The sequence below is a fragment of the Schistocerca cancellata genome, chromosome 9, assembly GCF_023864275.1.
Source record: "Schistocerca cancellata isolate TAMUIC-IGC-003103 chromosome 9, iqSchCanc2.1, whole genome shotgun sequence".
Taxonomy (NCBI): Eukaryota; Metazoa; Arthropoda; class Insecta; order Orthoptera; family Acrididae; genus Schistocerca; species Schistocerca cancellata.
This window is the reverse complement of record NC_064634.1, coordinates 324,419,857-324,446,246: the sequence shown is the minus strand read 5'-3', so window position 1 is coordinate 324,446,246 and position 26,390 is coordinate 324,419,857. Positions and strand designations below refer to the sequence as shown.

The following is a 26,390-nucleotide window of genomic DNA, read 5'->3' as shown; positions in this document are numbered from 1 at the left end:
TGTGCCATTTTAAAACGGTGGTCAAATCTCAGTAATATAATGGTATATAAAATTAGGGGGCCATTTAGTAATTTCTTAAAACATTGCGGATATAATTTCGACACCACAGCAAAATAATGTGCAGAATAAGGTTTATAAGATTTGAAGAATGGATCTGATTTTCGAAATACGACATACAGGTAAATAGTGATACCTTTCAAATATATCTAACGATAAACATGGAAAAGATATATTCATCTGTGCATGGATGATGAGGAAGAGATTGCTTTTGTTTTAAATATTGTTTATATCACATATATTCCTTCTTATCACTAAAACTATTTAAGCTACTGGAAATATGTGTTCGGCAAAAACTTCATCTTTCTTGGTATATCTGATAATTTGTTTAGTAATTCATTAATCTGGGTATATTGATCAACTACATATACAAGGTACTTAACTTTTTCTCAGGATTCATCACTTCTCAGATTTTTAGGAATGTGTACTATGTGTTTCAGTTATATGTAAAGTACATTATAAGAGATAAATATTACAATTAATTAGGAACAAGTGCCTCTATGTCTTGAATCTGACAAGACTGCAAAGTAATGAAACACAATAATTCAGTTGGCTGGCATCTTATTAAAATTGTTTTACAATAAGTTACGGTAGGTAACTTCTAAAACTGTCATTTTGAACTGTGCTGAATAGCTGCATCAACGATTGCACTGAATGTGGAGGTGAAGTATCACCACAATGGATCTTCTGATTACCAACTCATTTGGCCTTGAACGTCTTCTTTGCCACGACATCACCAAGAGTAATCGTCTGTAATCAAAAAAAGTTATCATTCTCAGGCTGTAAAAATGTGATCAATGGATTATTGCCACCATACACTTTACGTAAGAATCAACAGACTGCAGTTCAGAAGAAAAGTGCCACAAGTTAAGTGTAAAATTAAATACAGAGTAATCATAAGGAATGAGTGAAATGTCAAATTTTACAGAGAATATTCAATAGATTTCACTGTTCTACCATCAAAATCACTTTCACATTTTCTTCATTTTGTAATTTTGTGTTTCCATATAAACGGTGTGAACTAATACGTGGGAGACCTCTGGAGAATGGTTAGAGGATTTCATGATATACATATGGTAATTTTTTTTACTTTCTTAGGTACAGACCCTTTTTTGTCATTAGATGTTTGCTTCGTTTCTGTCTTTTTGTTTTAAAGTTACCGTCTTTGTTCTAAAGGTGCATAATCTTTCTAGATTATGATTGTTTTCGCAGTAGTTAAGTCAAAGTCCTCTTATCTTTATCTTAGTTGTCATTGTACTAGTAAATAAACACATCCTTTCAGTATTGAGAACGTTGTCAGTAGTGGCTGCATACCCTACAGTTCTTCTGGAACTATAGTGTGTTCTGAATATACTTCCCCCAATAGGCATCCAGTTTCCGAGAGGGCCGCCACCGAACAAACAGCTGGAGAGCGACACGGTTTGCCGGAGTTTCAGTCACGGGCGAGATTTCTGCTCGACCGTATTCTTATGGGACTAGAGTGCACTGCACGTGCAGCGCAGGGTAGCTGTGCGTTTTTAGGCGCCTTGCCACGGTTCGCGTGGCTCCCGCCGTCGGAGGTCGGAGTCGAACCTCGGGTATAGGTGTGTGTGTTGTCCTTAGTGTAAGTTAGTTTAAGTTAGTTTAAGTAGTGTGTAAGCCTATGGACTGATGACCTCAGCAGTTTGGTCCCATAGGAACCTACCACGAATTTCCAATTTCCAATCAGAGCGTGCAGACATGCACCTAACGTATGGACTTACAAAGTACAATGCGTGTGCAGCCTGACGTTTGTATTCTGAAAGATTTCATGAAAACATTAACCGAACAATAAGATATTTCAAAGAGTACATGAACGTCTTGTGCAGACAGTCTCTCCTGAGAAGGAATCATTTCATTGTGGAAGACCAAACAACGTTAGAACACCTGGTTTTGAGGATCGAGTTCTTCGACATATTGAGGACAATAATGGCAGCAGTGGCAGGAAAATAGCAGAAACTGAAAATGTGAGTCGTTTGGCAGTGTGTAAAATATTAGGAGAGCAACTCCTCTATCCATACCACATCCAGAGAGTGCAACGTTTTACTGAAACGCATTTTCCGTCTATAAAAGCTTCTTCTACTATTTTATTAGGGATGTATGTCGAGGACCAACAATTTCTATCTATGACACTATTCACAGGTGAAGCAATGTTTAGCAGGAAGGGAGCAGAATAATTTCACAAAATTTATATACACTCCTGGAAATGGAAAAAAGAACACATTGACACCGGTGTGTCAGACCAACCATACTTGCTCCGGACACTGCGAGAGGCCTGTACAAGCAATGATCACACGCACGGCACAGCGGACACACCAGGAACCGCGGTGTTGGCCGTCGAATGGCGCTAGCTGCGCAGCATTTGTGCACCGCCGCCGTCAGTGTCAGCCAGTTTGCCGTGGCATACGGAGCTCCATCGCAGTCTTTAACACTGGTAGCATGCCGCGACAGCGTGGACGTGAACCGTATGTGCAGTTGACGGACTTTGAGCGAGGGCGTATAGTGGGCATGCGGGAGGCCGGGTGGACGTACCGCCGAATTGCTCAACACGTGGGGCGTGAGGTCTCCACAGTACATCGATGTTGTCGCCAGTGGTCGGCGGAAGGTGCACGTGCCCGTCGACCTGGGACCGGACCGCAGCGACGCACGGATGCACGCCAAGACCGTAGGATCCTACGCAGTGCCGTAGGGGACCGCACCGCCACTTCCCAGCAAGTTAGGGACACTGTTGCTCCTGGGGTATCGGCGAGGACCATTCGCAACCGTCTCCATGAAGCTGGGCTACGATCCCGCACACCGTTAGGCCGTCTTCCGCTCACGCCCCAACATCGTGCAGCCCGCCTCCAGTGGTGTCGCGACAGGCGTGAATGGAGGGACGAATGGAGACGTGTCGTCTTCAGCGATGAGAGTCGCTTCTGCCTTGGTGCCAATGATGGTCGTATGCGTGTTTGGCGCCGTGCAGGTGAGCGCCACAATCAGGACTGCATACGAGCGAGGCACACAGGGCCAACACCCGGCATCATGGTGTGGGGAGCGATCTCCTACACTGGCCGTACACCACTGGTGATCGTCGAGGGGACACTGAATAGTGCACGGTACATCCAAACCGTCATCGAACCCATCGTTCTACCATTCCTAGACCGGCAAGGGAACTTGCTGTTCCAACAGGACAATGCACGTCCGCATGTATCCCGTGCCACCCAACGTGCTCTAGAAGGTGTAAGTCAACTACCCTGGCCAGCAAGATCTCCGGATCTGTCCCCCATTGAGCATGTTTGGGACTGGATGAAGCGTCGTCTCACGCGGTCTGCACGTCCAGCACGAATGCTGGTCCAACTGAGGCGCCAGGTGGAAATGGCATGGCAAGCCGTTCCACAGGACTACATCCAGCATCTGTACGATCGTCTCCATGGGAGAATAGCAGCCTGCATTGCTGCGAAAGGTGGATATACACTGTACTAGTGCCGACATTGTGCATGCTCTGTTGCCTGTGTCTATGTGCCTGTGGTTCTGTCAGTGTGATCATGTGATGTATCTGACCCCAGGAATGTGTCAATAAAGTTTCCCCTTCCTGGGACAATGAATTCACGGTGTTCTTATTTCAATTTCCAGGAGTGTATGATCACACGAGAAACCTTTTGCAGGTCTGGAAACAAGACATCAGCAACAGTTTAGTATTAATGAATAGGCTGGCATACTTGGAAACAGATTAATTAGACCTTTGATTTTCTGTGGAATATGTATTAGAACATCATACAATGAAATTTATATGGAGCATTTACTATTTTTCTGGAAGACGTTCCACTACTCTTATGTGTTTGATGCACTACAGGGCAGTAGCTCATTTTGCTCTGCAAGCGATGACCGCTTCAAATAAGCTTTCACTAAATAAATGGATATGTAGTGAGGCAGCAACATCTGATTTGCTCGATCTCTTGATCTCAATCCATTGGATTTTTATTTTTTGGGGCATTTAAAGGACATAGTGCATTAAAGATATATTCCGAGTATTGATATTCTTGGCCAGCGTGCCATTTCAACAGATACATCAGACAACTGGAATACGGGGAAGAGTAAGACAGTCCATGATGCGGCGCTTAGAAACTTGTGCTAGACTTAATGGCAGACATTTTGAGCATTTCATTTAGCCACCAGAAGAGAAAGTTTGGAAAGAAAAATTAGCTGTAGGATCAAGCTGCAAATGTGAAAACAGAAAGACAGAAACGAAGCAAACATGTGACAATAAAAAAGTGTCTCTAACTGACGAAAGTAAAGAATTGACCATATGTACATACAAACCTCTTTTTTTTTTAAAATTAGCAGTAGTCTATTCATTCCCCAGAGGTTTCAGACACATAATTCAACACCGACGGTATGTTAATAAGAAAAAATTCTCACCAGCTGATGAATTTAGTAAGCAAAACGGAACAGCTAGTGTCACAATTTTCAACAAATGTATGGAAAAAGTAAACGGAAAGACACGCGAGAGAAGTGGACAATCTTTCCATGGGTGAAGCTTTCACGTATTTCAGCTACGTTGCAAGTTTTTATGCTTACAGATACCCATTTCTGGTCCCTGTGATTTGTTATAAACAACTGCAGCTACAAACGGATTATCAACTGGTAGTATTCCATGCCCAATGTCAATCTGAATAGAATCATTTTTGGTATTAGGCTCTTAATTGTAATATACTAAACCATTTAGATCACCGACGTTTGATCATTCAGAGACCGTCTCCTGGGCAAATAAATACTAGATTCTGACGATGGCCTTTCCTATACTCCTTTTTATTTCGGTATCAGATAACTACCCGCGTCATTAAAATTGCTACACCAGAAGATGACGTGCTACAGACGCGAAATTTAACCAACAGTAAGAAGATGCTGTGATATGCAAATGATTAGCTTTTCAGAGCATTCACACAAGGTTGGCGCCGGTGGCGACACCTACAACGTAATGACATGAGGAAAGTTTCCATACACAAACAGCAGTTGACCCGCGTTGCCTGGTGAAACGTTGTTGTGATGCCTCGTGTAAGGAGGAGAAATGCGTACCATCACGTTTCCGACTTTAAAGGTCGGATTGTAGCCTATCGCGATTGCGGTTTATCGTATCGCGACATTGCTGCTCGCGTAGGTCGAGATCCAATGACTGTTAGCAGAATATGGAATCGGTGGGTTCAGGAGGGTAATACGGAACGCCGTGCTGGATCCCAACGGCCTCGTATGACTAACAGTCGAGGTGACAGTCATCTTATCCGCTTGGCTGTAACGGATCGTGGAGCCACGTCTCGATCCCTGAGTCAACAGATGGGGACGTTTGCAAGACAAAAACCATCTGCACGAAAAGTTCGACGACGTTTGCAGTAGCATGGACTATCAGCTCGGAGACTATCGCTGCGGTTACCCTTGACGCTGCATCACAGACAGGAGCGCCTGCGATGGTGTACTCAACGACGAACCTGGGAGCACGAATGGCAAAACGTCATTTTTTCGGATGAATCATGATTCTGTTTACAGCATCATGGTGGACGCATCCATGTTTGGTGACATCGTGGGGAACGCACATTGGAAGCGTATATTCGTCATCGCCATACTGGCGTATCAGCTGGCGTGATGGTATGGGGTGCCATTGGTTTTACACGTCTCTGTCACCTCTTGTTCGCATTGACGGTACTTTGAGCAGTGGACGTTACATTTCAGATGTGTTACAACCCGTGGCTTTACCCTTCATTCGATCCCTGCGAAACCCTACATTTCAGCAGGATAATGCACGACCGTATGCTGCAGTTCCTGTACGGGCCTTTCTGGATACAGAAAAATATTCAGCTGCTGCCCTGGCCAGCACATTCCCCAGATTTCTCACCAATTGAAAACGTGTGGTCAATTGTGGCTGAGCAACTGGCTCGTCACAATACGCCCGTCGCTACTCTTACTGAACTGTGGTATCGTGTTGAAGCTGCATTGGCAGCTGTACCTGTACACGCCATCGAAGCTCTGACTCAATGCCCAGGCGTATCAAGGCCGTTATTATGGCCATAGGTGGTTGTTCTGGGTACCGATTTCTGAGGATCTATGCACCCAATAATCACATGTCGGGTCTAGTATGATATATTTGTCCAATGAATACCCGTTTATCATCTGCATTTCTTCTTGGTGTAGCAATTTAGTGGTCAGTAGTGTATTTGGGTGTGTGTGTGGGGGGGGGGGCGGGGGGGGGGGAGTGGGTGTCTGTGCGGTAGGCTTTTGTCTGTGCTACTCTTGTAAGTGAATGATTGCTTATTGAAAATGGCAGGTATTACCAAGAGGCAGCGTTTTCCTGCACACAGACGTCGATGCGGCATAGCAGGTCTCTTGTGACCACAGGTTTACATTATCAACACTGACATCTCGAGCTCAAAATGATTAGCGACGCTGACAGCCTCCAACATGAATCAAAAGAGCTCTGAACTACATTCCGTGCAAATAGATATAGCAAGAAGAACATAGTACAAGCTGTGGAAGCCCACGAAAGAGTCTGTACGTGCTCTTCACACTGTAGACATTTATGAACTTCAATCTGGATGCGACAGTGTACGTCTGAGAGACCGATTACCACTTTCGTGTTGAGCATGATTGCTATATGCAACTGAGGCAACATCACAAATCAACTACATATTGCGAGGATTCTCCCGTTTTGAAGGGTATTTATTTTTCATGGTTTTACGTTTACTGGAACCCTGCAGATAGCAAAAGTTCGCTGCATTAAGCAATGCTGCAGAACAAGACGGCAGCAAGTAGGATGATGATTCTCACGGAGGCAGAGGTAGCGACTGGACCATGTAGCACGGTGGTGAATCGCGAGAGTGGGGAGAGGAACGCGTGTCTCAAGAACAGTTGTTACTCGGCAGTAAATAAGAAGAGGAATCGCTACTGTTTTAGTGCGAAATGCCGATTTACATTATTAATGACTAAAGTCAGTCTTTGGCACAACTAGGAGAAGCCTATGGGTCATTACAGCTTCAGTACAGTAATAACGCTGTGCAGTAAACCAGTAAATTCAGCTTACCAAAGACATGCGAGGGCTAAAAATTTGCGATGTAAGCAAGAAATTTTGGCTGTGTAGCAATCTCGCCATCCATAGATTAGATGTAATCGTAGCCTGTTCACGTGTGAAAGATGTGATAGTCAGCTTTGCCATGCTCTAGCATTTTATTAACTTTTTGAGAGGAATCGTTTTATGATATTGAACTGTTACTATTAAACGGTGTTGCAAATAAACGCATCTTAATAACATCCAAGGGCTTATTTCGTTCATTTGATTACGTACTGAATAGACAAGTTCTCCTTTCCATCATTTAAAACTTATCAAAACCTATTTTGCTGTGGATTGTGTCCTTGCACGTGTATCGTTGGGTGTACGAACTTGAGCATGAAAGTTCCTTAAGGGTTATGTGAAGAAGAAAAGAATATTTGTAAATTTTAACGACATTCTGAATCCTGTTTTACTGAAAAGGTGTGATGACCTCCGTTAATTTGAATCTAGCTCTTACTCATTCATCTATTTATTTGTGTGAAAGGTAATGTATTGTCCAGAAAATTACTTGTCCATCTAAGTAGATACAAATTACAACCATGTTCGACACACATATTTACATTTCACGGCTTGTGAAAAGTAGTGGGTATAATATTTCACGGTATGAATTACTGCTATCCACATTCACCATTTGGTACTTCAGTTTTACAGTTAAGCCTTTCTCTGCCCATGATTATTAACAGTCTATACCCACGTTCGCATCCCTGTGGACCCCTGGGAGCTCCAATTATTGGAGTGATCTCGTCCTTGGCGCATTCAATTTTAAGCGGAAGCATTCAGTCGTTTCGGCATTGCTAAATCATTATTGTTGATTGCAGTGTGCTAGCGCCTGACGTTACTGTAACTGTCGCCCCGATGTTTACTTTTTATTGAGTGCCAATAAGTAGCATTTAGTTCAGGTTTTCATCCTTGTTTATGAATAGGCTTTTACTTAATACCGAACTTTGTGTCTAGATAAAAAAAGCCGAAACACTCAGTTACGTGGGAAAGGAAGAAATCATATGACTGGATAAAGAGTGATGCACAAGAAAAACTTAATGCGATGTACAGTATCTGCAGGGATGATTCATATTTTAAAACTATATTACTAATTATATAAATTAATAACAGATGACAAATATTTCTTGTGAAGAAATACTTCCAGCAAGTGGCAGTACACGCTTATGCAGAAAGTGAATAAGTCAACAAATAAGTTAAATAATTTTCTTATACGCTTTCTGTTCACGTCACCTCAGTATTTACTCAAAGAGAATTGTAGGTGATGGCTGCAAACCAGTGAGATGAATACACAGAGCTACAATAAATTATAAAAAAAAGTAATTGTTCGTGTGTTTAAACAAAAATTAATAATGTAGCATGGTTAATTAGCATTTTGAAACAATCCAAAAATACATATTTAATTGCACAAGTACGAAAAACGTTTTATATAGGTAAATACACAAATTTGGAAAAATTCTTCATTCTTTTAATAACACTTTTTATTCACCTTTTCTTAAGATAAGACAAGTCATTAGTCTCTAAGAAACTTGAAAAACGTATTCATGGTTCGTGTGTAGCAAAAATGGCTGAATACGTATGTAACTGAAATCGCTCAAACCCAGAGATTGAGTGAAACCATTTACGGGCGCGGCAACTAAGACAGACTATCTCAAAATATATTCAGAATGAATAAATACTGCCTTTGTCAGAATAGTTCCAGGACGCTTACCAAGTAATGATCCTAGCTCCTATCGAACTAGTCCCACTGGCTTTCTACAAACAGTTGCCTATGTTTCTGGAGGTCTTAGCAGCAACCAGGGAAATTTTCAACAACTACTCTTGTACGGTCATTTGTCACAACCGGTTGGATGCCTATGATACCTTGAGGAAGCTTTTCTTTCATTCGCCTTTTCACTCGCGGAAACAAGAAAAAATCGCAAGGCGAGAGGTCGTGCGAATATGGTGAATGGCAGTAACACAATGTCTGAATACTCGGTAACAGATAAAGCGGCATGGGGTGTTGCATTGCCATATAGTGGGAAACATTCCTGAAAATGCCACAAATCGAGACGATGACGTAGAATTGCTTGTCGCAAACGTTTCAAGACTTCGGTGTTTAAAGTTTGGTTTACTGTTTGCCCTAGAGGAACATACGCATGGTGAACTAATCATTTACTATCAAAAAAGTCGATCAAAATTGTCTTTGCTCTCAAAGGCTGTCGTTTGACCTTTTTTTCGAGGCTGTTCATCCTGGACTCCACCATTCAGCACTTTGACGCTTCGTATGGAGGTCATACAAGTAGTACCAACTTTCATCCCCAACAATAATCTTTGACAGGAATGTGGGCTCACGTTTGGCTCTATTCAATAGGTGAGCAGAAATTCTTCGTCTTTCCTCATTCTGTGCATCTATTAATGAGTGAGGGATGAGTTTTGCATTAAGTTTCCGTTACCCTGAATCTTCGCGTAAAATCTTATGACACACATCACGATTCAAATTGAGTTCTTCAGATATCGCACGCACATTTTCATGACGGTCTTGTTTCAGTGACTGCCTACACGCTCCACGTTTCCATCGGTATGTGCTGTAGACGGGCCACCAGTTCTTTGATCGCCCTGCACTGAATCTCTTCCTTCACGAAACCGTTTCTGCCACTCGAAAACACTACATCCTCAAAGTGCCTCGGCTGCATATACTTGCTTAATCATTGACCATATTTCCCCGTGCTTAACGCAGAACGTACTGTTCACTCTTTGCTCACAATCAGCATCCTTTGTGCCAGCGTAACTAATGCGACAAGAACCCAAACAGTGTGCTACTGACCACAGCCCTGCCATCTAGTGAGTTTGCACGGAAACGTGGTCAATGTCATTTCAAGGACACACCCATAGCAGGTAACATAAAAACAACATATGTTCACGTTTCTTGTAGTGACTATTTTCGCAGTAGGTGTATATAAATTGCAGTTATTTCAAAGAAAATGCCTTTTTTGGATGCTGCACATAGAAATTTTTATTTTTGTTTATGCACCCAGACGCGTTTCGCCTTTTTTTACAAGGCATCTAGGTATCCTGAAATATTACATGATTTGTCCATTTTTACTCATAGGTTATGGTTTCACATCTGGGTTATAGGTTTAAAAACAGTTCCTGAACGCTTTTTTATGAAATGGAAAGTTACTTACAGGTAACTTCTAATTCACTGCATCCAAGCAAACTGCTTTTTCACATCTGGCAGCCAGGTGGACATCTTACAGTTCTCTTTCAGTTCACTGTTTACGTTACACATCATTGTAACTGCAATCTTTTTGATACAGAGTTTCATTTGTTTTTCTAAGTGTTGCCAACATTCTGAGTTTTCTGCATTCAGCTGTTTTGTGAATCTGTGTGTGTGTGTGAGGGAGAAATGAAGATTTTTTATTTTTTTCAATAAAATAAAAATTATTTATTTTATTTTTATTACTATTTTTATTCATTTATTATATAAATAAAGGAATATCAATGAATAAATGAATATAAATGAATACACACACACACACACATACGATAAACATACAGTTTATAGTGGAGTCCGAACCACGTGTTGCTTCTGGTGACTCAGAGGTGAAGGCTAGGTTAAAACGAAGACTGAAAGATCTGTGGTCCGACTGACATTCGATCCCAAAGTATCTCTGTTTCGATCGGTGCATGCGTTTTCCCGCTAAACCACCATGCCTGATATGCACGTAGGTTTTTGTGAGTGTGTTTGTGAGAATGAGAATATGTAGTATATATGGCGGTATTCTGCATTGACACAGAAGCTTAAATTATACTGAAGCGCCAAAGAAACTGGTGTAGGCATGCCTATTCAAATACATAGACATGTGAACAGGCCGAACACGGCACTGCGATAGGCAACGCCTATATAATACTACAAGTGTCTGGCACAGTTAGATCGGTTAGTGCTGCTAAAATCGCAGTTTATGAAGTTTTAAGGATGCAAGGTACTTTTCCAGCCCAATATTACGTAAAACTCAACACCTGTTTCTTTCAGGCACTGTTTATAAAGTAAATGTTTACAGATTTTTGGTTGATATCTGATAATGCAGCACACTTTCTAAGCAAATCAGAAATAATTTGAATATTTTGGAACCTGCTTAGGGTTATTAAAAAAATTACAAAGAAAATGCTTCCTCAAATAGAGGTACCATTTAATCCAATGTTATACATTTGAAGGAGACCCAATTTTTACCAGATATGCATGACATGATGGCTGAGGTACTAGACCTATTTAATTCCACCTATTATGTATATTACAAGGATAAAAATTTATCACATGTTACATTTTAATTTTTATAATTTTTTCCTAGTAAAAATGTTATTTTTCCTATGATTTAGTTGTTTCTGGAGTAAAGTTTAGGTCTACTACATAAGTATGGACTATTGCAAGTCAGAGAAAAAAATAAGAGCAATATTTTATAAACCTTAGGAAATATTTGTACCTGAATTCTGAAAAATACAACTTGCGGCAAATTATGAATTAAATATATGAGTCCAACTGAACTGTGCCTCAGAACATTTCTGAAGCATAGTCTTTATCCTGCAGCATTTATCTTCCATATTAGAGCCACATTATATGCCTAAATTTCTCAGGACTTCCAACCTTTCTGTCACTCCATCATTGAAACATATCACTGCATCTAGTACACTAACATTTAATATATTTAGTCCTACAAAAACATTCTTGGGTAATCTTTCCCATATGCAATGGTTAAAACTTTCATTTGTATTCTGAGTGCCCCCATGAAGACATTTACTAAGCAAAACAGGTTCACTCAGGTCTCTAAAAATTGGTTTTATTTCATTCATAACAGGTTCAGAAAGGCAATTCTTATGATGTTATATTTGACCCTTTTGCTTTTTGGTAACCACACCAAGAAACTGCTCCTTTACGGCAAAGTCTGTGAACAGGGTGGTCATCTGTGGACAACTTATGAAAGTAAGTGGCCCATACTGCTTTTCTCATTGCTGTAACATCATTCAGAGGTGCAGTTAGTCTAATGACCAGTCCATCCATAATAACTCTGAAGAAGGTCTATTTAGTTTCTGTCAATCTGCCTCGGCCAAACAGATTTTCCATCAGATAGCAACTTCCCTTTCATTTCTCTTCGTAGCTTCCTCAACCTAGCACCCATCCTGTTTTGCATATGTCCACAACACCCCAGTTCTGTTACCAAGGTATTACCATCAACATTGAACTCATTAATTTTATGAAAGCTTCAGATTCCCCATCGCCTGGGTACTTCGTGTATCTAACGTTATAAACGGGCACCGACCTCTGAAATATTTTTAGTGTTCCAACACACTCCATACCTCCACTGTAACCATCATAATTCTTAGAACACTGATTTTCAATATGTTCTTCAGTATCACCTTCCGGGTGCCATGGCTAGTGTGGCAGTACTTAGATAAGTACTCAACACCAACAACTTTTCCATTCTCCAGAGAAGTAGCACTTACAACACCATTCAGGAAACGATGTCCCCGACGTTGCCATGTCCCATGAAGTGCAACAGCAATGTCCCTGGTTCCACTAGTATTTACAGTTTCTTCTACTGCACGTTTCATAGATACCTTAGACGCAAAAGTCAAGGCACCTAAAAGTATTTGTATGTACTTGGTGAACCTACTGGGAGCAGGAGGAAAGTCCACCAGACCACAAAACGTTTGAGCAGCTATTTTTCCTTTTCCTATTGCACGCATTGCAGACACTAACTTCAAATTCACATCATATGAATTATGCACAATATTCTAAGTCATTTTAGACGTAGATTTATTGCAGGATCTGCACAAAACAAATGATTTTGACGCTAAACCCTTCCTGCTACTTTGTTGTTCAGTTATTTCCAGACAGCCTACACAATCACATTCTTTACATTTCGCCACTTCCTTTATCAAAGAAGATAAGATTCCCACATCATCACCAACAACAAATCCACTACAAACAGCATCATTGTTAACCAAAAAAAATTGAATCATGGGAGAAGTGCCATGTGGGAGTTCTTCCCTGAAGACTGATACATAGTTTACTTTCAACAGTGTGGCTTGCTTTGTTTGTGAACTGGTTACCACGGAATTTCCTTTACTGAATTTCTTTATGCGTGGCATAATTCGTATTTATTGCACACTAAAGGATATGTACTTCTACAAATATATGTAGCACTTGGGCAACAAACATTCGTTAACACGTGAACAAACTGCTTCAACGAAACAACAGTAAATACCAACAAAGATAATTATTTACAGACACTAAAAACCTCCACTGTTACCAACAAATAAAATATATCATACGTAAATCGCTGGAAACAGAAACGCTCACAGTTCTTTTCGAAATAATACTGGTTTCTGTAACAGAAATAAAGAGTGCCTGGAGGCCTACATGACCGCAACTTTAAAATTTGGTTTATGTAGGTCATTCTTCATTTGAAACCTTATAATGTATATATAAATGCAATCAGCAGGAAACACTATAGAATTTAGTAAAGACATAAGAAATTTCAATTTGTCCTCCATTTATAAGTTCTCTGTATCCTTAAGTGAGTTTGAACGTGGTGTTATAGTCGACGATCGAGCGATGAGACACATCATCTCCGAGATAGTGACGAAGTGGAGATTTTCCCGTAAGACGATTTCACGAGTGTAACTCGAATATCAGGAATCCTGCAGAACATCAAATCTGAGACATCGGTGCGGCTGGAAAAAGATCCTGCAAGAACGGGACAAATGACGACTTAACAGAATTGTTCAACCTGACAGAAGCAAATTGCTGTAGATATCAATGTGGCCATCAGGAAGTGTCAGCGTGCAAACCATTCAACGAAATACTATCGATATGGGTTTTCGTTTTCGGAGCCGAAGGCCCATTTGTGTACCGTTGATGACTGCACGACACAAAGCTTTACACCTTGCATGGAGAGCCATATCAGGGATTGCGCGGCCCCTTCCGCTGGAGGTTCTAGTTCTCCCTCGGGCATGAGTGTGTGTGTTGTTCGTAGTATAAGTTATTTTAAGTAGTGTGTAAGCCTAGGGACCGATGACCTCAGCAGTTTGGTCCGATAGGATTTCACACACATTTGAACACTTGCCTTGCAGGGGCCCATTAACCCCAACACTGGACAACTGATGGATGGAAACATGTTGCCTGGTCAGACGAGTCTCGTTTCAAATTGCATGCAGATAGACGAGATCAGGTACGGAGACAACCTTATGAATCCATGGACCCGGAATGTCAGCAGAGGACTGTTAAAGCAGTGGAGGCTCTGTAATGGTGTGGTGCGTGTGCAATTGGAGTGATATGGGACCCCTGATACGTTTAGATAAGACTTTGATTGGTGACACGTATGTAAGCATCCTGTCTGATCACCTTCATCAATTCGCGTCCATTGTGCATTTCGACGGACTTGGATCATTCCAACTGGACTATGCGACATTCCACACTTCCAGAATTGCTACAGAGTGGTTCCAGGAACACACTTCTGAGTTTAAACACTTCCGCTGGCCACCAAACTCCCCAGATATGAACATTAATGAGGCTGTCTGGGATGTCTTTCAACGTGGTATTCAGAAGACATATCCACCCTGTCGCACTCTTACAGATTTATAGACAGCCCTGTACGATTCATGGTATCAGCTCCCTTCAGTACTATTTCAAATATAAGTCGATGCCTCGTCGTGTTGCGGCACTTTTTCGTGCTCGGGGGGCCCTACACGATATTACGCTGATGTAGGTGTTTCTTTAGCTCTTCAGTGTATATACACCACCAATGGACCGCAGTCCTTAGAATTTGGCATAAATTTCAATTTTATGCCTCTGCCCATTCGTGGGAAGAAGCGGTCTTCACAGATGGCCGTTTCTCTTTATTGCATTGATGTAGGAGCTTAACATTTTTATACTTTCAAGAGACCGTAGACCCTAGTATTTGAAAAACATTTCAACTTGATACCTCTGCCTGTTTCTGCGAAAAAGAGATCTTAATAGACGGATAGATCGACAGACGAACGACAGTGTGATCTTATTGTAAGTAAGCTGTTTAGGTTTTTATGTTAGTAACGCCACGTAGCGTTCTGTATGAAAATCACTGACTGTGCTGTGTGCAGTCTGTGGCTGGTTTGCATTGTTGGAATATTTGCTATTGTAATGTTGGGCAATTGGATGGGAACAGAGCGTAGTTAGTGCCTTCAGTAGTTAAAATTTTTTATTCAGCTGGCAGTGTTGGCGCACGCTGTGTTGCAGTAGATTGAGTAACGAAGATTTTTGTGAGGTGAGTGATTCATGAAATGTATAGGTTATTGTTAGTCAGGGAAATTCTTTTGTAGGGATTATTGAAAGTCAGATTGCGTTGCGCTAAAAAAATATTGTGTGTCAGTTTAGTGATGATCAGAATAACAAAAGAGAGAAATGTCTGAGTACGTTCAGTTTTGCTCAGCTGTTTGAAAATCAAATAACGTAGAGGTTTTCCAGCACTGTCATTTATAAAAAATTTTTAAGGGGATGTATCACTATAAGGATTCCGTTTTTACTGACTGAGGTACAGAGTTCTAAAAATGAAATATCCTGCTTTTTACCGACAACAAAACCGTCTTGTAGGATAGCGTTACTTCGTAGACCGTTACTTACCTGAGAGATGTATGGTTCTGCAGACAGAGCCCTCAACTTAAATTTTAAATGATACATTTCACAATCGATAGTGACCTGTAGATCAGAAAAATGTCAAAATGCTTCAATGTATAGATTTCGCACTCTGTACTGTGTCTCCTCCATTCTCCCCCCCCTCCTCCCCCCTCCCAGAACTCCTTTTATAGTCCCTTTGCTTCATGATGTGTTGTGTAGGCTATTTGTGGTGGGTCGGACAACGGCGACGTCAGAAACATACTACCTCGAGAGCAGACATGCTTAGGTTTTGACTTCTCGTCGACTACACGGTCACTAGTGAGAGAACACAGGCACTGATTAGGGAAAATGCGGATGGGAATCGGCCGTGCGCAATCAAAGGAACTGTTCCAGCATTAGATGATTTAGGAAAATAATGGAAAACCCAAATCTGGACGGCTGGACGGGAATTCGAACTGCCAGCCTTTCCAATGCAATTACAGTGTCCTACCTCCGGGCCGCCTGGCTCGTAAACACCTTACGAAAAATCCGTTGTGCTCAGAGCAACATTGTGTTGATGATTGCGTCTCTTCATAATACTGGTGCAGCTCGATGTAAAGTCGTGCTATTCATAATTTACGGGGAGCGTTCAATACGGAACGCTGTATATTTTTGTTTTCTCAGCCATTTTCGGTTGACAAAGAAGTGGGATTTGTTGTGGGACTTTGTGGAACAGTCCCGCTTCAACGCCTATAGCTTCATAAAGTTCCGATAGGTGGATACGCTATATGTAGCCTTCAAAATGCCGACTGCGACGGAGGTACGTTCCCATCACAGATCTGTCACTGAGGTTCATTTGGGGAAAACCAGAACACTAAGATATTCATAGACGCTTGTAGAATGTGTACGGAGACTTGGCACTTACAAGTGCGCGGCGAGTCGTTGGCCGAGGCGTCTGTCACTGCCGCAGCGAGGTCGCGCAAACCTGTTCCATCTCCCGCGTGCCGGCTGGCCGCACATAGCTGTGGTTCCTGCAATATTGAGATGTGCGGATACTCTCATTCCAGTTGATCGACAGATCACAATGAAACACCTTGCTGCTCGACTGGACATCTCTGTTGGTAGTGCTGATGCACTTGTGCACCAGTTGTGTTGTGTGTATTGTGTACGTATATTGTACTGGGGACCTAGAAACGACGGAGAGGCTTCGTCCCGCCGTAGCCCTTAGTGTTTCACAACTCAACAACAGGCCACAGCAGTCCATCCACCTCAACTCCGCCCCACACCGAATCCAGGGTTCTAGTGCGGTTCGGCCCCCACTGCCCCCCTCCCCTTTCCCTGGGAACGTCTCATACCAGACGAGTGTAACCACATTGCTTGAGGGTTAGAGTAATTATCGTGTACGCGTACATGTAGACAGTGTTTGTGCAGTAATCGCCGACATAGTGTAACTGATGTGGAATAAGGGGAACCATCCCGCATTCGGCGAGGTAGATGGAAAACTGCCTTAAAAACTATCCACAGGCTGGCCGGCACATCGGACCTCGAAACTAATGCGCCGGGCGGATTCGTGTCGGGGAATGGAGGTTACTGTTACAGGAAGACATTGGTAAGGTAGCGTAAGACAGTCGCATTGAAGGGAGATTATGCTGAAAAATAGGGTTTTGTAGCAAAAGAGTGGCACTATTGTGGTGTATTTGAATCCTGAATAAAACAACCAGCTTTGAGAAAAAAAATTGCTTTACTGATTGAGTGCCCCTCGTATCATCCGATTATCTATTAAAAATAAACGAATACTCGTAGCTTCATGGTGCCTGTGTGATAGGAAAAGAAGGTAATGGGTCGCACTGCATCAGACACCTCTGTTTTACTCGCCAGTGTGTAAGCAGCAAGCGACTAGAACGTACGGTGTTACTTCGTCTGTCGCCAGTTTTGAAGTTCGTTCCTGCCATTCCTTACCTGCAAGCAGAAGGAATCAATGACACAAAGATGCACCGTCGACTGTGTGATGTGTTTGGGGATGGGATAACCGTCTTGTGAGAGAATGGCCCAGAAAATTAGAGGCTGGTCGCACTGATCAGCATGATGAAAGTGGTCAAGGGAAGTAAGAAGATGTGACTGAGGTACTTGTGCAACATGTAGGTTGGCTATTTCCAAACTTTCTGAAGATGTGTCTTAGATTTCAAGAACAGCCATGCTGACATTACTTCTCCGCTTACTCTCTCATAAAATCGAAAGAATGGCTTCGGCTTCGCAATTGTTTCAGCTATAACATGAAAAGAGGGAGCAACAGCTGAACAGAATCGCAGATGGTTAAGAGAGAAGACTGGAGTACCTGAACTCTGAAACTAAGGAATGATCTGAACAGAGGACGCCCACACACTCGTCCAATAATGTCAAAAATTCAAGCAGGTGCTGTCCAACCACAGAATAATGGTTACAATTTTTTCGGATCGCGAAGGAGTTTTGACAACAGATTTCCTGAGAGTGGCGTATGAGAATGCTTGGGTGAAGTAGATTTATTGTGAGATTCTAAGCGGCGCGGGATGAGTAGCGAAGGAGTCGATCTCCTTCAGGGCAATGCGACTTTGAACCGAACCAAAGAAAAACTGGGAGAATTCCCCGTATACTCCGAATTTCTTATCTGAGATGAAGGTCTGGTTGGCTTCTCAGCATTTCATGGCGGACATGGAGCTCCAGGATGGTGTTAACAACTGACTGAATCACCGAGCTGAACCATTCTTCGATGGGGAGAAGGAGGAATCTTGTATCCTGGTGTGACAGATATTTGGCCACTATGTGTAAAAGTATCGTCAATAAGAAAGCACAGACTTCACATGAAAAAAATAATCCTTTTTTAATACCGAATAGGAGGTTAATTTAAGACGAGCCGTCGTTTGCGTGTCTAAGTTCTGCGGTACACACCCACACACCTACACCAACACAGACACACACACATGCGCGCGCGCTTACAACCTGTGTGTCTCTCTCACCTGCAGAGCCTTGTCGGCAGAGTACTTGGTCTCGGAAGTGATGACCTTGCCGTCTGGGTAGCGCGACCAGTGCACCACGGTGTCGCCTCCCTTGATGGAGTACTTGCTGCGCGTCGTGGTGTCCCATAACGTCTCGTCGAATTCCTCGTCCAGCTTGCACTTGGTGTCAAACTTGCGGCCAGCTGCTTCCAAGCTGAATGTGTACTCGTCGCCGTTCACCGTCACACCGATAGTCATATTGTGGCCCAGTATTTCCTTCCGTCTGTCCGCCTCGGCGATACCTGTGAAAAAGAAAGTAAAGAACGCACCCACCTCATTGAGATACACATTCCAATTCGGAGTTGCTTCTATCTGTGGTGTCACCGCCAGACACCACACTTGCTAGGTGGTAGCTTTAAATCGGCCGCGGTCCATTAGTACATGTCGGACCCGCGTGTCGCCACTGTCAGTAATTGCAGACCGAGCGCCACCACACGGCAGGTCTAGAGAGATTTACTAGGACTCGTCCCTGTTGTACGACGACTTTGCTAGCGACTACACTGACGAAGTCTTTCTCTCATTTGCCGAGAGATAGTTAGAATAGCCTTCAGCTAAGTCCATGGCTACGACCTAGCAAGGCGCCATTAACCATTTCTAGAGAGAGTCTCACTTGTATCATCAAGAATGCTGTATACAAATGATGGATTAAAGTTAAGTATTCCAGCAGCTACGTACTTTTCTTTATAGCATTCATTACGTATCCTGTTTCAGACTTAACGCAAGCCGGCGTGAGTTGACGCGTGCCCTTTCGGCTTCCTCGCCTTGTGTCTAGACTGTCTTGTCTAGACACAACACTATCTTTAATGCCTTTTCAGGGTCAAGGCATCAAAACTGACCAATCACTCTTCAACGGAGTATGTAACCTCATAACTTCCTGGAGGCTTGAAATTTTGTGTAAGACAAGGGTTAGAACCCAGAACCCTGCCTATATTGAGTGAAAGATTTATTCTAGAAAGTGTCCCGTAAGCTCTGGATCAGTCATTTCCTCCAGGAGTGCTAATCTCGCAATGTATGCAGGAGAGCTTCTGTAAAGTTGTGACGCACACCATGATACTTAAATCCGCTCCGGACATATGGGCCTTTCAGCATCATCTGCAACAGCAACGTTGGACCATGCGAAAAAAGTGAGAACCAAAGGCGTCCTGCTATGAAAAGAAATGGCACTACAGACCATCGCTCCTGGTTGTCGAACTGTATGACGGGTGACCGTCAGGTTGGTATCCCACCACTGTCCAGGTCGCCTCCAGACACGACTTTTCTGATCATCAAGGCTAGATACCGACACTATCAGACCCGTACTGGTAGACCCGGCACTAGAAGAGCAGGGCTAACTGTTATACTGAGACTTGTGCCTTATAATAATTGCTTGTATGGACACTGTATATAGCGACGGAAATGATTATATCACGTCAGCACTTGCTTGCGACCCAAAGCATTGTCGATCTACTTCATTGTAATAAAAACTATTAACGTGATTTGATGGAATTGCTGTTTAGCTATCCGAGGAAAGAGCATCCTTTAGGCACCCTAGAACGGACGAGAGGGCAGGACACCACAATAAATATGACTAATAACAGAAAGATGACCACCTTGTCAGCAGCTGTGATGTGAGACTTATAATTTAAATTAATTAGCCAATAGTTTCCCTGCAATCGTATGAGAACAATTGCACAGCGAAAATCATGCAAATCCTAAACATGTACAGTTTAATTTTTTATGCTACCAGTAATACGTTTTCCGAATAACTACTTCGGTAATTTCAGCAATTTTGATTCGTCTACATACAGTACGTTCTTTCAGCTCCACATTAGATGACCACCATTCAGCTTACTGCCTTCCTTGAATCAAATATATATGTGGACACGATTCCATGTGTGCTACGGCGAAGAGCTCTGCCATGAAGAATCCATGACAAAGAAATGCGACAATGAGTCTCAACAGTACCTCACAGTGCGTAAATAGTGTCACAAGAGGAGAGCTGTAACACGAGTTAAACACGTATATTATGCGGTTTTTCTTATCTGTTTTTTTTTTTATTTGTGCCACCTCAGCCAGCTTCTGATACATATTGAACCAATCAGAGATACATATTCCCATGGTTCAAATACAATATTTACGTTTGTAGTGAACATATTACGTACATCATGATGTGCTAGCGCCACTGCCAAGAGAAGTCACTCAAAACGCCAATTCAATATGTACCATAAAACACTCACGCTTCCAAACAACCCTGCCATACACTCCTTAAGTGAAAGTGATGATATTGAGCAAGTTCAGGTTGTTCTCTAAAATTCTGAAATTTATTCATGAATCTACGTTATGGTTCCAGTCATGTTGTCTGTTTGTAGCTATTAATGCTACCCGTTTGAAACTGGGTCGGTCGCTAATGTATCGGTAATTTTCTCAATGAAATACATACTGCCTCACCCCACATCTGATGCCTATCTTGGCATTGCGATATCAAGTTTTTACAAATGTTCTAGCATTTACAGGGGTTATTCATAAGTGCCTCTGAGGTGACAGAGCACAACTGCGCGAAAACTGCAAGACAGACAGAAAAGTGACACATATCAGTGGATGTAGCAGGCCTACAAGTTTCGATTCGTAATACGCGCCGTGTCGTATTTGGCGAACGCGCCACTAGGAGGAGGAGTGTCAGAACACGCCGTATAATAAAGCGATACTTGCTTTTTGTGTCTTTGAAATCTATTTTATTAATTTAGTGATTTTTGCTATGTGCATATACAGCCACCTCAAAAGTGGAAAGGCGATACGACAGTGTATTTTGACAACTGACAGTATTAATTTGGGTCAAGATGTACCCTGATATGAGGCTACACAGGCTGAGGCTTTGTCATGTGTTGGCATCACGCAGCCCCCGAACGGAGAAAATCTCCGATCCGGTCGGGAATCGATCCCAGGCTCCTTCGCTGTGCAAGCTGCCGAGTTGGTTCAGCAGATACCGAAGCGGATGGTTGCGAAGGTCCAGCAACAATGTCGTACGAAATATCGGATAAAAGCTCCAACAGATCAAACGATTTATGTGTGGTAGAACAACTCTGTGAAACTGGTTAAACTCTGTGAGACTGGTTGCAGAAGGCAACAGAAGGAAAGAGGTCTGGTGGAAGAGCCTGAAGTAATTAACGAGCCATGCGTGTAGACGACCGCGGATTCAGCAGCAGTCTACGCAAACGTCTGCTACATGCGATGACTACGCGGATCAACGACCTTCGTTCCGACTTTCGAAATGACTTTTGTCGCCTACTGAACAAAGACGGTTTTTCAAAGAAGTTGCTTTCAGTGACGAAATCACGTTTCATGTGTCTGAACTGGCGAACGGCCGTAACATGCGTGCCTGAGGCGCAGAACTACCACACGAGAATGTGGAACAAATTCGCGATTCACCTAGAGTTAACGTCTTTTATGCCCTCTACTCTTTAGGCATGTATGGACCGTTTTCGTTTGCGAGGATAGCTGTGTCCCGTTTTGCGTATGCGAACTTGCTGCAGCAAAGGCTTATGCTACATTTACAGAAAGACAGTGGAGACTCTAGTTTGGAACAAGAAGATTATTGCACTTTCCTTCAGATGCTTATGATTGTCTCAGCCGATTTATTTCTATGCGACTTCCTCTTATGAGATGTAAAAGATCATGTGTTTCCGCATCCACTGCCACTTAATTTGGAAGAGTTGTAAGGAAAGATGATCAATGCAATCGGTGATTCCACAGTGAAGAGATGGAAAATGTAGAGCAATGTTATGCAACCTATTATATGAGTCACAAACTTGAACAGACGCTCTGTCCTCTGATATGTGTCTGCTTGCGTTGCAGTTTCAAGCAATCGGCTTCTGAAACCCCGGAGGTACTTACAAGTATGTCTGTGTATACCGTGCACGAGCAGATTTTACGAGGGGACTGCGCATACTAGTAACCACAGATTTCGCCCAAATTTATGGTATATGTAGAACAAAAGCAAACTGGTGCTTTTCATTTATTATTTACACTCCTGGAAATTGAAATAAGAACACCGTGAATTCATTGTCCCAGGAAGGGGAAACTTTATTGACACATTCCTGGGGTCAGATACATCACATGATCACACTGACAGAACCACAGGCACATAGACACAGGCAACAGAGCATGCACAATGTCGGCACTAGTACAGTGTATATCCACCTTTCGCAGCAATGCAGGCTGCTATTCTCCCATGGAGACGATCGTAGAGATGCTGGATGTAGTCCTGTGGAACGGCTTGCCATGCCATTTCCACCTGGCGCCTCCGTTGGACCAGCGTTCGTGCTGGACGTGCAGACCGCGTGACACGACGCTTCATCTAGTCCCAAACATGCTCAATGGGGGACAGATCCGGAGATCTTGCTGGCCAGGGTAGTTGACTTACACCTTCTAGAGCACGTTGGGTGGCACGGGATACATGCGGACGTGCATTGTCCTGTTGGAACAGCAAGTTCCCTTGCCGGTCTAGGAATGGTAGAACGATGGATTCGATGACGGTGTGGATGTACTGTGCACTATTCAGTGTCCCCTCGACGATCACCAGTGGTGTACGGCCAGTGTAGGAGATCGCTCCCCACACCATGATGCCGGGTGTTGGCCCTGTGTGCCTCGCTCGTATGCAGTCCTGATTGTGGCGCTCACCTGCACGGCGCCAAACACGCATACGACCATCATTGGCACCAAGGCAGAAGCGACTCTCATCGCTGAAGACGACACGTCTCCATTCGTCCCTCCATTCACGCCTGTCGCGACACCACTGGAGGCGGGCTGCACGATGTTGGGGCGTGAGCGGAAGACGGCCTAACGGTGTGCGGGACCGTAGCCCAGCTTCATGGAGACGGTTGCGAATGGTCCTCGCCGATACCCCAGGAGCAACAGTGTCCCTAATTTGCTGGGAAGTGGCGGTGCGGTCCCCTACGGCACTGCGTAGGATCCTACGGTCTTGGCGTGCATCCGTGCGTCGCTGCGGTCCGGTCCCAGGTCGACGGGCACGTGCACCTTCCGCCGACCACTGGCGACAACATCGATGTACTGTGGAGACCTCACGCCCCACGTGTTGAGCAATTCGGCGGTACGTCCACCCGGCCTCCCGCATGCCCACTATACGCCCTCGCTCAAAGTCCGTCAACTGCTCATACGGTTCACGTCCACGCTGTCGCGGCATGCTACCAGTGTTAAAGACTGCGATGGAGCTCCGTATGCCACGGCAAACTGGCTGACACTGACGGCGGCGGTGCACAAATGCTGCGCAGCTAGCGCCATTCGACGGCCAACACCGCGGTTCCTGGTGTGTCCGCTGTGCCGTGCGTGTGATCATTGCTTGTACAGCCCTCTCGCAGTGTCCGGAGCAAGTATGGTGGGTCTGACACACCGGTGTCAATGTGTTCTTTTTTCCATTTCCAGGAGTGTAGTATGTGGAGAGCTTGATCAGAAATCAGAGTGACAGAAGTGGGAGCCCCAGCTTAATAAGCGTTAAAAAAAAAAACAGCGTTTTTGGTGCTGGTCGCGCGAGATCTTAGCCGTTCCTGGCAGTTGTTGACGCAGCGGGAGGTATACAGAATGGCAATCTCAAGGTCATGGGTGCTAGTTTTTGTTTTCAGTTTTTACTTACTTACACCACAATTAACCGAAATAATGCTCAGTACATTGTATTTATTATTAATTTTACAAAACTCATCAAAAGGGAAGGGAAAGAAACATTTGGGATTGCAAATAAATTTCGAGGAACGGAATTCAAAATGTACATGTGCTCTTCCTACATAAAATTAGATAGGATACTTTAATTATTTTACACTTGATGAAACACACGTTCTGGGTTGATATTCACTGCAAAAACAGAGAAGGAGTAATTTTCTCGGTATCTAGCACGCGTCACATTTTTACAATTATGTGGTTGTTCTAAAGTTGGTTTAGATTCATAAAAGCTTGTCTCTCAACGCACAGTTTGACCGCAAACCATCCGTAACGCATGGTTTCGCCAAATATTGGCGAGGATTGCTGGTGATGTGTGATGAAGTCTGCTCGAAGGTCTAAGGCCTGCACGCTTAAATTACAGTCCTTTCTTGGACAGTTACTTGCGTAACCTTTGTGGACGCTGTAAGTACAATCCTTTTCCGAAAATTTTTTTTGCAATACCAAATATTCCTTCGGTTTCCTTCTCCACGACTTTATGAAAACATTAACAAATACAGTATGCAGGGTGATTCAGCTGCCACTACCGCTGTTGGTTTATGCAACTCACAATGTTATATTTGGCCTCCATAAAACACGCGCTAAATTTCCACATTGTCTCGCTCGCTACACGCTAACTATTAGTCCTAATATATACTTTTTTCGCTGGACGCCGTAGTTTTCGAGCTATTCAAGAGAGAAACGGACGAAAGTCACCGCCAAACGCACTCCCACTCAGTCCCCGCAGGTCAGGATTTCTGGTATGTAGTTCATAGCACTCCCTCCTGCCGTTGTACGAAAATTTGCTGCTGAAAGAATTATTTCCCACATTCGACCTTTTTTCGTCTTCGTTGACTGGCCTTATTATGTGCCGGCATAGTCGAACAGTTACAAATTCCAGACTTGACGTTTGTGTAAATTTTACGTAAGAATTTTGTGAACTTTAACAGCATTAAATGAACAGTTATATCGTTGTATTCGTCAGGTGTTCTGAGTAAGAAACTACTGAGCCTGTTAGGACTAAGTTTGGATCGAATTATCAACTTAATTAGTTTTTGCGTAATGTTTACAAAAATTGTTATTCGTTCGTTATCCTCACTGGCATGTTTAAATAAATAATTTTAACGAAGTAGCCGACTATGCTGATGGTGTAGTAGCCCACTCAATGGAGACCAAAAAAGGTTGAATGTCGGGAATAGTTCATATAGTATGAAATTTATTTTCACAGTAGTAGGAGGGAGTGCCACGAACAAATACTAAAAATCCTGACTGGTGAGGGAAAGTGTGGCAGTGGAGATGCGTTTGTAGATCACTTTTATATGTTTTTATTGAATAACTCGAAAACCGTGACCTCCAGCGAAAACGGGTGCAAAATTTAACTAAGTTATCATTTTTATGCAGAAATAATAGTCTTCGCGTGCTGCATAAAAAGACAGCGATAGGAGCAGCTGAGTCACCTTGTACTGAGCATTATTTGGTTTATTTGCAGTGTTACGTAGCGCAAAAATTGAAAATAAAAGAAACTACGCATGGTGACTCGAACCTATGACCATTAGATTACCCGTTGCGCCAAGCGGTGTCTGGAAACTACTCGGACATAAATGGCTCACGTCTCGCCTAACCCTCGCCAAAATATGCTATTTTCTCTAAACACTTGGCTATCTGGAGATGCGATTTTTGTCTCTTTCATTTCTGGCCTTAAATCTGCAGGAAATTGATGGTGATGAGCAGGTGCCGTCGCCTTGCAAGTATGGAGAGAACTCACCGGCGGCTTGCAGGAAGGCGTCCATGTTCTCCTGGCTGGCGACATCCAGTTCGTACTTCTTGCCTGAGAACTGCTTCACCATCTTGACGGTAGATCTGTCGCTGAAGCACTTACAACGCAGGCAGTTTGACGACTATGTTATGACGCACT

General features: G+C 43.2%; 1 protein-coding gene across 1 annotated transcript; it reads right to left on the bottom strand.

Moving 5' to 3' along the window:
• On the bottom strand, positions 1-26,390 carry LOC126100484 (fatty acid-binding protein 2-like). The gene is made up of 3 exons (XM_049911088.1): positions 26,241-26,390; positions 18,752-19,032; positions 1-807 (listed from the first exon to the last, which is right to left on the bottom strand). Exons 1-3 carry the CDS (start codon positions 26,320-26,322, stop codon positions 757-759), a joined length of 414 nt encoding a protein of 137 aa, XP_049767045.1. The 5' UTR covers positions 26,323-26,390; the 3' UTR covers positions 1-756.

Bases quoted from the DNA above. Each gene is read 5' to 3' on its own strand.
- LOC126100484 (XM_049911088.1), bottom strand. From the start codon at position 26,322: ATGGTGAAGCAGTTCTCAGGCAAGAAGTACGAACTGGATGTCGCCAGC. The intron at 19,033-26,240 runs GTGAGTTCTCTC...TCTTTTTCACAG, and splicing joins CGCCTTCCTGCAAGCCGCCG to GTATCGCCGAGGCGGACAGA. The intron at 808-18,751 runs GTGAGAGAGACA...TTTTGATTACAG, and splicing joins CTGCCGACAAGGCTCTGCAG to ACGATTACTCTTGGTGATGT.